The 15,410-nt window shown below is 32.6% G+C and overlaps 1 protein-coding gene across 11 annotated transcripts in view; it reads left to right on the forward strand.

Annotated features, from left to right (window-relative positions):
- ZC3H13 (zinc finger CCCH-type containing 13) overlaps window positions 1-15,122 on the forward strand; it is a 113,421-nt gene extending 98,299 nt beyond the window's left edge. For all 11 annotated transcript variants that reach the window (XM_011370376.2, XM_023536681.1, XM_023536678.1 and 8 more), the window contains 3 exons: window positions 424-624; window positions 4,130-4,293; window positions 12,714-15,122. In XM_011370376.2, the coding sequence (XP_011368678.1) occupies window positions 424-624; window positions 4,130-4,293; window positions 12,714-12,881 (533 nt within the window). In that variant the 3' untranslated portion in view covers window positions 12,882-15,122. The remainder of the gene's footprint in view (window positions 1-423; window positions 625-4,129; window positions 4,294-12,713) is intronic.
- Window positions 15,123-15,410: the final 288 nt, after the last annotated feature.

Genomic DNA, 15,410 nt, shown 5'->3' on the forward strand with positions numbered 1-15,410 from the left:
AATAAAATTGTGTGTGCATGTGTGTGCATATATGCAAACTAAATTAGATTCCTAGATTTAACCCATGAAAGGATTCTGATACCAAGTTTCAAAACCTCAGACCTCTTCTTAGTGAAATAATGGAGTTCTTTCATTGGTGATCTCTCAAGCAATTTAAATGAGTTATTTGTAAGAATGGGTCTGCTTGGGTTTTTGTTTGCTTGCCTGTTTTCTTTTGGTAAGAAAAATTTTGATTTGTAAAGATCCTTAGATTTTAAACATTAGTGTTTATAGAAAAATTTTCATTGTAAGAATATGACATTTTTGGTTTAAAGTACTTGTTACTTAATGCCTTTCTGTGTTTTACAATTTATATTTTTCTGTAGATAACAAGAATGCTAAATCGTGGTGTAAAAATAAATCCTGTTTTTTAACTTTTTACAGATCCTTTAGATGTGATAGATGTAGATTGGTCTGGTCTAATGCCAAAGCATCCAAAAGAACCGCGAGAGCCTGGTGCTGCACTCTTAAAATTCACACCTGGAGCTGTTATGCTGAGAGTTGGGATTTCTAAAAAGATGGCAGGTTCTGAACTCTTTATCAAAGTCAGAGAAACATGTCAGAGACTTTTAGAAAAATCCAAAGGTAATTCTATTCTACTTTCATTATGTACTGTCTGCTATAAGTATTAAGATTCCTTTTACAAGGATTCTGTTCTTTTCTCATGTAGCATTTATAGTACTGGAAATATATATATATATATATATATGCTACTCTTAAGTTTTTTTTTTTTGAGAAATCACATTCATTATTTAATTCTCATAGTGGGAATTCCTTTTTTAAATTTATTTTGAGAAACATTTAAGCCCACAGAAAAGTTGTAAAAATAGCACAGTTGATCTTTCTGTATCAAATTACTTTTAACAAGGTACTCAGTAGTTTACCCAGGGCTAAATGAAGCAGAGCCTGGGAAAGTGGACTAGATACTTTTCATAAATGAGTATATTGGATATCTTGGCAACCCTTTCGTCTGGGAAATGGGGGAATTCTACCCCAATGAAGTTATGTAGGTTGAACCTTTAACAAAGTTGTTAAAAACTTGATCTCCAGGCCGAATAGTCCAGATTCCAATAGGCATACCACTTACTAGCTATTATCTCTGTGTGTTAGTATCATCATCTTAAGCTGGGAGTAATTACACCACCAACTTCATACGATTGTAGGGGGAACAAACGAAATATTAAACGTGAAGCACTTAGAACAGTTTTTAATGTATAATGACACTCAATAAATATGAACTGCTACTCTTAAGTTTGAAAATACCTTATCACATTGATTATAGACCTTTTTGGCACAACTTTTCATTATTCCAGAACATTTTATTTAGCTTATGGATTTTTTTTTTTTTTTTTTGCACTGTTTCACTTACCTGGTACCTATCTTGTTTGGTTTGTTAGCTTATCAATACTTTATTAATGGGGAGGGGTTGTAAAAAGAAGGTAAAGAAGTTAAAGGTGAAAGCAGCATTTTTAATTTTATATCATGTTCATGAGAATAAAAGAGTTTGGTTAAAAGAATTAAGATTTTTACTAAGATAAAATTGGAAAAAAATTGCTTTGTGAATTTCATGAATCCATGTCCTTTCTTTCAACTCAGGATAAGCAGTAAAACTCTTGATTTTACTGTCTTAATAAACATAGTATATATGTGTATGAAACATATACTCGTGAATGTGTATTAACCTGACAAATGACTAAAGTCTTGAGTTATTGCCCCATTCTTTCTACTTTGATTGGCTCTGTGATCTGAAGCCTGTGGACATAAAATGATGGAATAAAACTCCTAAGGTCTTATCTATCTCTAAAGGTATTTGTTCCTGTGACTTTTGCTGATAGCATTTCAGGTTAAAATCTGGTTCGATTTTGCTAACTATAATATACATTTTAATCCTGACTTGATGATGGCTTAATCTAAACAATGAAAATACACACTATAAAGAGGGCTTTGATTGTTCGTTACCAATCAGTCCAGTTTTTTACTTGCTATAATAGCTTTGTTAGAGAACTGACATATGTTACTAAACATAAGTTTCTTAAGGAATAGAACTTTGTTTTGTTTACTGTATCCAGTGTCTACTAATCTGTTCTTACGAATTATTCCATTGCCTAGAATACTACCTGACACATAGTAGATATGCAATAAGTATTTGTGAAATAATTGATACAGATTTTTTCTATTTTATTTAGTCTGTTTCGGTGCCCCAGTATTAAAGAAAGTATATCCCCATTCTAAGTGTCATTTTTTAAAAAATTCAGAGATCCTTAAATTCTTAATACAGAAAACTTGCATGTACAGTTGACCCTGGAGCAACACGGGTTTGAACTGTGTGAGTCCACCTATATACATGATTTTCTTTTAATATGGGTACAGTCAGCCCTTCATATATCTGGGTTTTGCATCCAACAGCAGGTGGAAAGCAGTATTTTTGATCGCAGTTGGGAATCCACAGATGCAGTGAGCTAACTGTGTAGTGTTCTTCACTATTTCACAATAAGGGACTTGAGCATCAACGTGTTTTGATATCTGTGGGAGGGTCCTCAAATCACTGCCTTCCGCAGATACCAAGGAACAGCTGAGTTTTAGGGGAGTCAAAAATTATATGCAGATTTCCAGCTACACCCTTTACTTCCCTGCCTTGTTTAAGAGTCAGCTGTATACTGAAATTTAAATTGCTTTTGTCTAGGCTTTCTGATTGTAATATGGTTAAGTTTTTTAAGTATGTGTTTAGTCTGTCTAGGGAGGTTTGCAGATATGTGTTTTATATTCTATTGTGAAAGCAGAAAATGATAAGGATTCAATAAAAAGAAATTTGTCCTAATGAACAATTTTCAAGAATGGCATGGACTCAATACAAATTTTTTCTATATTTGTATCTACAATGGAATAATAGTTAATTTCTTTCTTTAATAGTATGTATATTTGACTGTGTCATTGATTCAAACATTCATGTGTCTGAATCACCCGAGGAACTGCCTTTTTTTTCCTATAAAGTATCCTCTTCCAACTGTGGAGGTTCTGTAGATCTGATGGAATAGCCCTGGCAGTGTATTTTAAAAAGCTCTTCAGATGATTCTGATAGACACCAGAGTTTGCAAACTATTTTTGAGATTTTCTTTATATTTATTTACTCTTTTCTCATGTTATACACCCGTTGGCTAGGTATATAACTTATTGACTAGGTATCTTACATGAGACTAGTTTTTTGTTAATTATCCAGTCTCTCTATTTATGCTTTGCACTTCTTGAAAATGAAATAAGTAATCTAGTTCCATTTATTCTTAGTTAATAATGACTATTTTGACTTAGTGACTGTTTTGTTTTTACCTATGTGTCTACTGCTTTTCTTGTGGGTTCTCACATATAACCTGTTTAATCATGTTGTTATAGAAGCTTTGAAGTTACTACTATTCTGTAATTTATTTTTATTACTGACTGGTCCTATTCTGATATCTTGACTTCCTTTTTGTCTATTTTTAATCCAACCTCTTTATTTTTATTAAATAATAAGATATTTAATAAAATATTAATTCTCCCATTTTTATAAAGTTTAAGTATGTTTTCCCTACGTTGCATGTTATGACTTAAAACTAAGTGATTTTAATTTAATATGTTGTCCAGGTTTTTATAGTGATCAAATCTAGGATAAAATTTGCAGATTGTATGACTAACACCTAGTCATTTTACTGACTGATTTTTTTACAGGTCACAGAATGTAGTCACATTACTACATTTGAATCTTACTAAAGTCCCGAAATCTAGAAATTTAAGTAATAGTTGATGGTATGCAATATTCTAAATTTAACTTCACTAAGTTATAACTTGAATTTATCTTCCCAGTCATAGTTTTAGCAATCATTGTCTAAATTCTCTCTCCCAAGTCTGCTTTTCTTATATCTTAAACTTAAAGTGGCTATCAGAATATTTTTTTTCGTTTCAGACTAACAACATATTGAATGACTCTTAACAGAAAATACATAAATAATTTTCACCAATTTTGGTAATTTTGATAGAGTATAGGCTTTACCTCAATTGGTAACACTTCTATTTTAGAAAAATTTTAATGCAAATTGTTGTTTGTTTATTTTGAAAGATGCAGACAGTCTTTTTGAACATGAATTGGGGGCTCTCAATATGGCTGCATTACTACGAAAAGAAGAAAGAGCAAGTCTTCTTAGTAATCTTGGACCATGTTGTAAAGCATTATGCTTCAGACGGGATTCTGCAATTCGAAAGCAGCTTGTTAAAAATGAAAAGGTATTGTTTACTTGGAAAAATGCAAAGTGTTTGTTGAGTAGTATGAAAGACATATTATTTGATTGCTTTAAGGTGAAATTGTAGTCTCACCTGTTTTTATGAGATTGGTTTTCTAGTCTTTTATACATGTAAAAGAAAGAAGTCTGTTAGAATTTATAATCCTTTTTATTTTACTTTAAATAACAATTTGTTTCAGAAATTGATGTATAAAATTTAAAATACTCTTATTTCTGTGAAATGTTTTTCATTTCATTATGACAAGTTTCTTTAGATAATAAAACATACTAGAAATTTATTTAAATTGAAGATTAAGGAAAAAATTTCCCAGAAAGAGTGGAAAGGGTATTTATAGAAATAGTGTTTATGAGAATGTACTAACTTGGAAGAGAGAGAAATAAATCCAAATGATATATATGTAAGGATTTACTTGAGAAGAATAAAGAGAACTGAAACTAATAGAAATTAATTTAGATTTGGAAGAGATTTGATCACGAGAAACTGAAAATATCTTAGGCTTTTTAAAGTTGACTTCTTCATTCCCTATTTGGATGCCTTTGTTGTCTTTCTCTTGCCTGATTGTACTTGCTAGGACTTCCAAGACCATATCAAATAATAGTGGTGATAGTGGATAGCCTTGTCTTGTTCCTGATCTTACAGGGAAAGTTTTTAGTTTTTCACCAATACGTATGATGTTAGCCATGGGTTTGTCGTATATGGTCTTTACTATATTGAGGTACTTTCCTTTATACTCATTAAGTGTTTTAATCATAAATATACACTGTATCTTGTCAAATGCTTTTTCTGCATCTATTGATATTGATTTTTATTTTTTTTTTCTTTATGTAGTGTATCACATTAATCGATTTGTTTATGTTGAACCATCCCTGTGTCTCTTGGATGAAACCCATTTGATTGTGGTGTATAATCTTTTTAATACGTTGCTGTATTCGGTTTTCTAGTATTTTATTTAGGATTTTTGCATCTGTGTTCCTGAGAGATACAGGTCTGTAGTTTTCTTTTTTTGTGTTATCTTTACTAGGTTTTGGTATCAGGGTAATGTTGGCCTCATAAAATGAATAAGAAGTATTGCCTCCTCTTCAGTTTTTTTTGGAAAAGTTTGAGAAGAAAACAGGTATTATGTTTGGTAGAATTCGCTGGTGAAGCCAATCTGGTCCTGGACTTTTATGTTTTGGGAAGTTTTTGATGATTGTTTCAATTTCCATAGTGCTGATCAGTCTATTTAGATTTTCCAGTTCTTCTTGATTCAGTATAAGAAGGTTGTATATTTCTAAGAACTTGACCGTTTCTTCTAGGTTATTACATTTGGTGGAGTATAATTTTTTGTAGTATTCTTGTATGATCCTTTGTATTTTGGTGGTATCTGTCATAATTTCTCCTCTTTCATTTCTGATTTTATTTGTGTCCTTTGTCTTTTTTCCTTAGTGAGTCTAGCCAGGAGTTTGTCAGTTTTATTGAATTTTTTAAAAAACCATTAATTTTTTCTATTATCCTTGTGTTCTCAATTTCATTTAATTCTGTTCTAATTTTTATTCTTCCTTCTGTTGACTTTGGGCTTCATTTGTTCTTTTTTTCTTAGTTTTTTAAGATGTAATGTTGGGTTGTTTATGAGAGAGCTTTCTTGTTTCTTGGGATAGGCCTGTAATGATACGAACTTTCCTCTTACTACCACTTTTTCTGTGTCCCAAAAGTTTTGATATGTTGTACTTTTATTCTCATTTGTTTCTGTGTATCTCTTGACCTCTTCTTTTATTTCTTCTTTGACTCAGTCATTCTTTAGTAGCATGTTGTTTAATCTCCACATATTTGTGGTTCTTCCCACTCTCTTTTTACATTTGAACTTGTTTCAAAGCATTAGGTCAGAGAATATGGTGGGTATAATTTCAGACTTCTTAAATTTATTGAGGCTAGTTTTGTGTCCCAACATATGGTCTGTCTTTGAGAATGTTCCATGTGCATTAAGGAAGAGTATATAATCTGAGGTTTTGAGATGAAAGGCTCTGTAAATGTTGATTATGTCGAATTGGTCTAATGCGTCACTTAAGATTATTTCCTTATTGATTTTATGTTTAGATGATCTATCTATAACTGACAATGGAGTATTTATGTCCCCTACTATAATTGTGTTTTTGTCAGTTTCTCCCTTTAGTTCTGTTGGTAGTTGCTTTATCTATATTGGTGCTCCCTGATTGGGAGCATAAATATTGATAGGTGTTGTATGTATGGTCCTCTTTATCATTGTGAAGTGTCCATCATTGTTGCTCATTCTTTTTTCATCTTGAAGTCTATTTTGCCAGATATAAGTACTGCTACATCCACATTTCTCTGAATGCCATTTGCTTGGAAGGTCATTTTCCACCTTATTACTTTGAGTCTATATTTTTCCTTATAGCTGAGATGTGTCTCTTGAAGGCAGCATATGGTTGGGTTTTATTTTTTGATCCATTCTACTATTTTGTGACTTTTTATTGGTGAATTCAGTATATTTACATTAAGGGTGATGATAGAAATATGAGGTTTTCCTATAGCCATTTTATCTTTTGTTTTCTGGTAACTGGGCATCTCCGTTGTTTCTGTGCCCTTGTGTTCTGTCTGTTATTTTAATTTGGTGGTGTTTAATAGTTTTTACTTCTGTTCCCTCTTGTTTTATGTTATGTGTCTCTGTTCTGGATTTTTTATGTGTGGTTACCATTAAGTTTATGTAAAGAAAAGTTATATATACACAGTAGTCCTTCTGCCTTGTCTCCATTCCCCTTTGCAGATTCAAATCTTTACTCTCTCCCCTTTTTTGTTGTCTCAAATTATCCCTATATATGCTGTACATTCATTTCTATGTTGTAGCAACTGTTGTCTTCTTCTCTTTTTCAAGTGTTTTTTTTTTTACCTTTAACCATTATGTAATATTTAAAGTTATAATACATTGTTCTTAATAACAGTTGTACTTTCCTGTTTCATTGTTATATATTTTTTGTCCTTTTGTTTCAGGTAGAATGACCCCCTTCTGTATTTCCTGTAATGCAGGCTTTGTGGTAGAAAATTCTCTTAGCTTTTGTAAGTCTAAAAATGTCTTTCTTTCTTTTTCATTTCTGAAGGAGAACTTTGCTGAATATATTTCTTTCTTTCAATAGTTTGAATATTTGGTTCCACTCCCTCTTAGCTTGCAAGGTTTATCCTAAAAAGTGTGATGATAATCTAATGGGTTTTCCTTTATAAGTTGTTGTCTTCTTTTCCCTAGATGCCTTGAGAATTCTTTGTCACTGATTTTTGACAATTTTAATATGTGTCTTGGAGAAAGCCTTTTTGGTTTTGGGTTTATTTTGTGGAGACGAGGGAGAATGCTTTTTTGGATAAAGATAATTAAGAGTTTAGAGTTTCAATCTTGGTAAAGTATTCCTGTTTTTTGATTGTTTCTAAGTTCTTTGAACTGTCTCTCAGAATTTTCTTGCATCTCATTGAATTTTTTCAGAAGTGCAATCTTGAAATCTCTGACATTTAAATCATGTATTTCTATATCTATATCTTACTTTCTGGAATTTTTTTTTTTTTTTCCCTGAGCTTCCTTGTCCCCTTGGTTGTTTATTGTTTTGATTATTTCTCCACCTAGGCATTAATGGGAACGTAATCTGCTTTAAAAAAAAAAAATGAAAATTTATATAATGATCTCTTTAGCAGATTGATAAGAGGTTTCTTTTATTTCCAGTAGGTGGCACCCAAGCCTCCTACACTGCCCAAGCTGCTGAATCTCTACTTTGAGGTTAAAATGCCCTTTATTCTCGGGGGTGGGGGGGGGTGTGCATCTCCTCTATGACCAGGTCACCTCTGTCCCAGGGCTCCACCCCTGTAGGAGAATGTGAAGGATGATGGGGTTCCATGCCTCTGAAAAGGCTCTGAAGTTCTTGTGCTGCCCCAATAGTCATATGTAATGTTCCAGTGCTTCTTTCCAAATCATCCTGACTCACGGAAGCGGGGGGCAGGCCAGATTGGGAGAGGCCAGCGGTCTGTGTGGCTATTTTCCTTCCAGTAATGCTGGCCCTCAGGCTTCAGCTGCCTTGCTTCTATATCTCTGCCACTGTCACTGGAAACGGCTGCACTGTATGTTTCAGTTCTCCTGGGGCTCAGTGTTAGCTCTGGAAGGTATGGTCAGGAGGGAAGGGAGGGGAGAGGAGGGGAGGGGAAGGACTTTGGGATGATGTGGGGAGGCTATAACTCAGCTTTCTACCTGGCAGTGGCGGTTGCTGAGACATAGATTTCGCCCCTCCGCTCTTGGTCTCTGTCCTGCTCCACTGGGTGCTTATCCCTCAGGCAGGACTCTTCAGTGCTTCAAAGAGCCAAAAATCCGCCACATAATTTCCCCCCTCCCTCATCCTTCAGGGAGTTACAGGCTGCATTCCACAGCTCCTGTCTTTCTTTCTTTCTCTCTTTGCACCTCCCTATCACATGCAGTTGGCCCACCTTCAGATGTTATGATGCACAGATCTCTCAGACATGCTTGTGTGCAGGTTGGGTATTATTTGGTGGATTGTAGATTTCAGGTTGTAATTTCAAGGGGAGAGATCAGGGGAGATCCCTCACTCCACCATGCTTCTGATGTCACCTCCACATTGAAAGCTTTCTAATTGAAAACTTTCTGACTGTGTCTCTGGAAAGAAGAGACACAACTAAAGAAAAATTAATTTCAGATGCTAGAGAGCATGATAAATGCTAAGAAAAACAAACAAAAACCTTTATATATGACTGTAAAATAAAAGTACAGAATAGGGGGTAAGTGGTACCTTATCAGATAATAAAAAGAAAGTAGAAATCCATTGAACCCCTATAAATTGTCATCATTTCTATTTAGGAGAATGATTTTTAAAGTATATAAATATAGTACATATCAGAAGAGTTACTAAGAGAACATTTAGGGTGCTTTAAATGAGTTTCAATCTCATTTTTATATCATAGTATTAAAAGAATGTACAGAACATGTAGCATGCAGAAAGAAGGAAATAATACACCAAATCAATAAAAATTTATACTAGAAAAACATTAGAGAAAATTGGCGAAACCAGAAGCTGATTTTTGAAAAATAAAATTGTTAATCCTCTACCCATACTGATAAAGAAAAAAAGAACACACAAATTACCAATACTAATGAAAGGGAATGTCACTACAGTTCTCACAGATAGTAAAAGAATAATAAAACAATACTATATACAACTCTATGTACTTAAATTTGACAATTTGAAGAAATGGATTAATTTCTCTGAAAGCCACAAACTACCAAACTTACTCAACAAGTGATAGATGACCTGAAAAGTTTTGTCTATTTTATTTATTTATTTATTTTAATCAGATTTGTAGTTAAAAACCTGAAAAAGAAATATCCAGTCCCAAATTGTTTCATTGGAAAATCCACCAAACTTTTAAGGACAGAATAACACTAATTCTAAGCTATTTCTCCCAGACAGTTGAAGAGGCAGGAAGACTTTCCAATTCATTTTATGAGCCCAGCAGTACTCTAATATTGCAACTAGACAAAGACATTACAAGAAAAGAAAACTGCAGATTAATATCTCTTATGTACATGGACATAAAAATCCTCAAAAATAATAGCATATCAAATTCGGTAATATATAAAAAAGAATACAACACCATGACCTAGTATGGATTATCCTGGGTGAAAGTCTGGTTTAAAATACTAAACTTGAAGAAAAAAACACATGGCCATATCAACCGATACAAAAAAAGCATTTGACAAAATTCAGCATTCCCTTACAATAAAAATTTTTCGCAAGCCAGAATTGGAAAGTAGTTAGTAAAGGGAATCTACAAAAAAAACTACAACTCACATCATACGTAATGGTAAAAAGTTTGAAAGATTTCCCCAGAGATTAGGAACAAGACAAGGACTTTCTTACTACCCCTATTCAACATTGTACTGGAAGTCCTAGCCTGTTTAATATGGCAAGAAAAAGAAAGCATACAGATTGGAAAGGAAATAAAACTGTCTTGATTTTAGACAGTGTAATTGCTTATGTAAAAGCTTCCATGGAATTTACCAGAAACACTCATAGAACTTATAAATGAGTTAACAAGGCTACAAGATACAAAGTCAGAATGCAAAAAGCAATTGTGTTTTTATATATGAGAGTAATATATAGAAGCACCTGGAAACCGAAACGTGTACAAAAAAACAAAACCAAAATCTTTTTAGCAGCTTTCCCCCAGAATGAAGTACTTAGGTATAAATCTAACAAAACGTGCAGGATCTATCTATGTCCGAAAACTACGAAAAACTGATGAAAAAAATCAAAGACCTAAATAAATGGAGAGACATATTTCATTTGTAGATTGGAAGAAGACTCAATATAGTTAAGATTGTGATTCTCCCTAAATTGCTCTACAATTTAACACAGTTCTAGTAAAAATTCCTGCATGATTTTTTTGTATATATAGACAGACTGATTCTAAAATGTACAAGGGAAGTCAAAGCAACTTGAATAGCCAAAAAAATTTTTTAAATAGATGAACAAAATATTAATAAAGTTGGAAGATACACACTACTTGATTTCAAGATTTACTATAAAGCCACAGCACTCAAGATAGTATAGTAATGATGAAGGGATAGACATTTAGATCAATGGAACACACTAAACAAGAGTCCAGATGTAGACACAAATATGACCAGTCTGCTGGGGAAAGACATTTTAAGAAGAGTTGTTTTAATTAAAATTTTTATTTTTAGATAACTGATGTTCAAAATTTAAACTTTTTTGTTCTTTAGCAGACAGAATGAAAAGACAGTATGCTGCAAGAAAATATTTGCAAATCACATTTTGAAAAACAACTTGTATCCAGAATATATAAAGAACTCATAAATTAACAGTAAGAAACAAGCAGCACAATTTTTTTTAATGGACAAAAGTCTTGAATAGCCACTTTAACATTTTAGCCATTAGGTAATGCAATTAAAACTTCAATGCAATGCCATTAACAACCTCTTACAAATAGCTAAGAAACAAAAAAATATCTTAACAATATCAAGTGTTGGTATGAATGCAGAACAGTTGAAACTCGCATATATTGCTGGTGAGAATACAAAATGGTAGAACTACTTTGGAAGACAGTTTGGTTATTTCTTACAAGGTTAAATGTATACTTACCCAGCAGTACATTGCTATGTATTTACCTTAGAAAAATGAAAACTTACATTCATATAAAAATCTGTACATAAAAGTTTATAGCAGCTCTATTCATAATCTCCAAAACTGCAAATAACTCTAGTGTTCTTCAGTTGGCTAATAGATAAACTTTGACATATCTATACAATGGATTACTGATTTCTAATAAAAAATTTCCAAGCTATCAGCACTATCTGTGGCATGAAAGAATCTCAAAGGCATTATGCTGAGTGATAAAAACTAGTCTCAAAAGATCATATTACTGTATGATTCCATTTATGTGGTGTTCTTAAAAAGGCGAAAGTATAACAGACACTTATCATTCGTTGTCAAGGGTTAAAGATTAAAGAGAGTGTGAATAGAAAGGGGCAACAAAGGGAATTCTTTTGAGTGATGAAACAAACATCTCTACCTGATGGTGGTCGTGAGTACATGAACCTATACATGAGTAAAAGTTCACAGAACTATATGTAAAAAGTCAATTTTACTGTACTACAACTTGTAAAGTATTTTTTTAAATGCAGATGTGATCAAAGAACCACCATTTCATTAAGGATCCTAGCAAGAAGAGAAATTGGCAGAATGCTAGAGATTTTCAAACCTTACCTTATTTCATTATACACATGGTTGGAGAACATTTAACAAAAATTTTTGACAGTAACTTCCAAAATTGCTAATCTAGATTTAAGTTACAATACTAGAGATAAACATTTTAGTACGAGGGAGGTCGTAGCTTCTCAATGTACTGCATTGACCAGTATACTGAGAATTTGTGCAGTTCTAGAACCTGCATCTTATGGGACATTAACAGTTCAGTGCTTCTCTTCAGATAATTGAAAAATTTTCATGTAAGAGTAAGATTGAATTAGTGTGTAGTACCATAGAAGGGAGTTTATTTCAACACGTAGAAGTAGTACTTTTCATCATAAAATGTTCAGTGTGTTTTTTTCCTCATTAGAAATGAAGTAAAACTAGTCGATTACCTATCAGATTGAGAAGATTCCTACATTAAGCAAGATGTTAGACTAGGTGCCCTTTAAAGATTGCTTTCTTTTCTAAGATTCTTCGAGTCTGAAAACATTTCCTTAATTCTGCGTTTAAATTTCCAGTACAGCTAATATTTATCTCAAATTAATTTTTCTTATAATTTTAATATTTTGTTAGACTTTAACCTGTCTTTCCTACTGTTAACTAATAAATGTACGTCTTTTTAAATTTGTTTTTATTTTCTCCAAATAGGGCACAGTAAAACAAGCTTACACAAATGCTCCGGTGGTAGACAATGAATTATTACGATTGAGTCTGCGATTATTTAAGCGGAAGACTACTTGCCATGCCCCAGGACATGAAAAGACTCAAGATAAACTCTCACAGTCTGGTGTCCAACAGGAAGTGTGTGTATCTTAAAGACTGAAGTTCAGTGACATTTTTGGTACTATCTTTCTTCAGCAGTACATATTCTTTTTCAAAGTGCTTTGGTTTCAAAAGCATTATTAGTGGCAGTGGCAGAAAACATTTATCAGCTGTGCTAAAAGAGTGAAGAAGTTGATCTAAAGTTTAAAGACATTAGTTTTGGCTAACTTAAGATTTTACATAAATTTTTACACAGTACTTAATACTCATGCAAAATAATGTGAAAGCATCTAGATTTAGTAGTTTATTTTGTAAATTTTGTTAAAACTGAAGTTTTGGAAAATGATTGTCACTGCTCTTCCAGCCTATGAAGATTTTTTATGAAATGGAGCCATTGATATGTTCTGGATCATCCATAAAGAGACTATGATTTTACTCAGAAATCGTTCAATGAATGCACACAATGTGCAAGACTGTGCTGTGCAGAACACTTGAGATGTTGGTTCTGCATGCTGTTTGTAGGCAAACCTCCAGCAGAAGGGAGCCAAATACTTTATTTCTTTCTAAAATTCTAAAAAAATTTCTTCATAAGTCATTTTTTTTTAATATATGTGCACAGTGTATACTGAGACTGTCTGCTATTTTTATTTTTGATAAACGTAGCTTCCCTTTCCATGTTCTAGATTTACTTTACTCTTCATTAACTTTATTCCTGGTGTTTTGAAACATTTTTTGTCTTACATCATTACATATTTCATACTTCAGTATTTTACTGGTTAAGTTATTATTATTGGACAGCTGTAAATAATGTGGAGTTGAATATGTATTTCAACTATAGCTCAATAATACTTGAAACCAAGTGTTAACGAACCTGCGAATTCTGAGCTTTAAAATCTTACCATCATACTTTTCAGAGCTGTAACTTTTGATTACATTGAACTGCCTCCAGCCAATAATATGTAAAATTATTTACTTTTTAAAATTACAACATATCTGCTTTATTCTGTATGTACATATTTAACTCATGAAGTAGGCTCTTAGGAAGATTTGAAATAGACTCCAAACTGCAGAATTTATGGGGAGACAGTAATAATAATAAAGGAACCCAATCAAAATTGTCATTTGGTCATTGCCTCTCAGTTTTTTGTTAAAACTGTAAGCCTATGATAATCTGTCTCAGTAGTTTTGTATCCTGTTTTCTAAAGGTAACCAAATGTTACTGGTGTAAAGTTTCTGTTCAAGAAACATTAATTATGCACTGAAGCTGTACAAGATACTTACCCAGTAAAGGAAATGGTCTTATTTTTAAATGACTTGGAAAGCATACATAAGAAAAATTGCAGACAAGAAAAATTTATTTTCCTGGTGTTTCCTTTTCCATTTAGTAAATGTTTTGAATAACAAAAATGAAAAGATAAAATTCTTTAATGACTGGAGAAACTACATCCTGATTATAGTGGGCAATATTGTTCCTGTACCATGAAGATTTAAAGTCCTAAAACTTAAAATTTCAGTTCCCAGAATTGTGTAATATAGCAAAAATAATGATTTTCCTGTTTTGTCCACTGACTTTAGGACTTCTTCACAAGTCATTATAGAATGAAAACTGTGCAGTCAGTCCCTGAGTTAACAAAAGTTCAACTTAACGATTCCTCAACTTTACGATGGTGCGAAAGTGATACGCATTAAGTAGAAATTAAGTAGAAGTAGAAATTAAATAGGCTAATCTATGATGTTCAGTAGTTTAAATGCATTTTCAAGTTATATTTTCAACTTACAATGGGTTTATCAGGATGTAACTGCATCATAAATCAAGAAGCATCTGTAGTTAAATTTACCATACAGTCAAAACTGTTATCTTATAGTTTGAATATCTTTTTGTTACATTCTGAAAGGAAATTTTAGAACCATTCCTGTTTCCTTAGTCACAGTATTAAGAGCTTTATGTTCTCAGTAGGAATGTACTGTTAAGTTTCATAATGTTTTTAAAATTCATACATTCTCTATTTCTAATCATAAACTCGTAAAGTTCTAAAGCAGATCTTTTCATTGAATTTTTTATAAAAGCTCTTGAACCATAATTAAAGTCTCAAACCAGTATTCCTGAAGACATCTTCCAGTCTATAAATTATTTCCTAGTACAGTTAAAGAGGTCTGTTATAACTGATGTATCAAGTTTGTCTATTTCCAAAAATTGCACAACTGGACTTGAGCTGTTGGTAATAAGGAGTTGTCTAGATAGGGAAAGGGCAAAAGTATGTCTATAATCCAAAATAAAATGAGACTCAGCACATATATCATTGAGTCAATTGTTTGATTTTGGGGGAGAGAGGGGCAGCCGTCCTCACTAGTAAAGGGTTGTACTAACTTACTATAGCTGGTAACTTTTATTTCACAAAAATTTGTAAGTATAGCTAATAATGTAATATGCTGAAAAATATGACCTGTCTCTTTATTCTGATCAATAACTGCAGGTTACCTTCTTCATCCTACTTAAATGTAAGCCCTGAAACCATAACTATTAGAAGAAAACATAGGCAGTAAACTCTCTAACATTGCCCTTAGTAATACACACACACATAT

The sequence above is a fragment of the Pteropus vampyrus genome, unplaced genomic scaffold, assembly GCF_000151845.1.
Source record: "Pteropus vampyrus isolate Shadow unplaced genomic scaffold, Pvam_2.0 Scaffold167, whole genome shotgun sequence".
NCBI classification, from domain to species: Eukaryota; Metazoa; Chordata; class Mammalia; order Chiroptera; family Pteropodidae; genus Pteropus; species Pteropus vampyrus.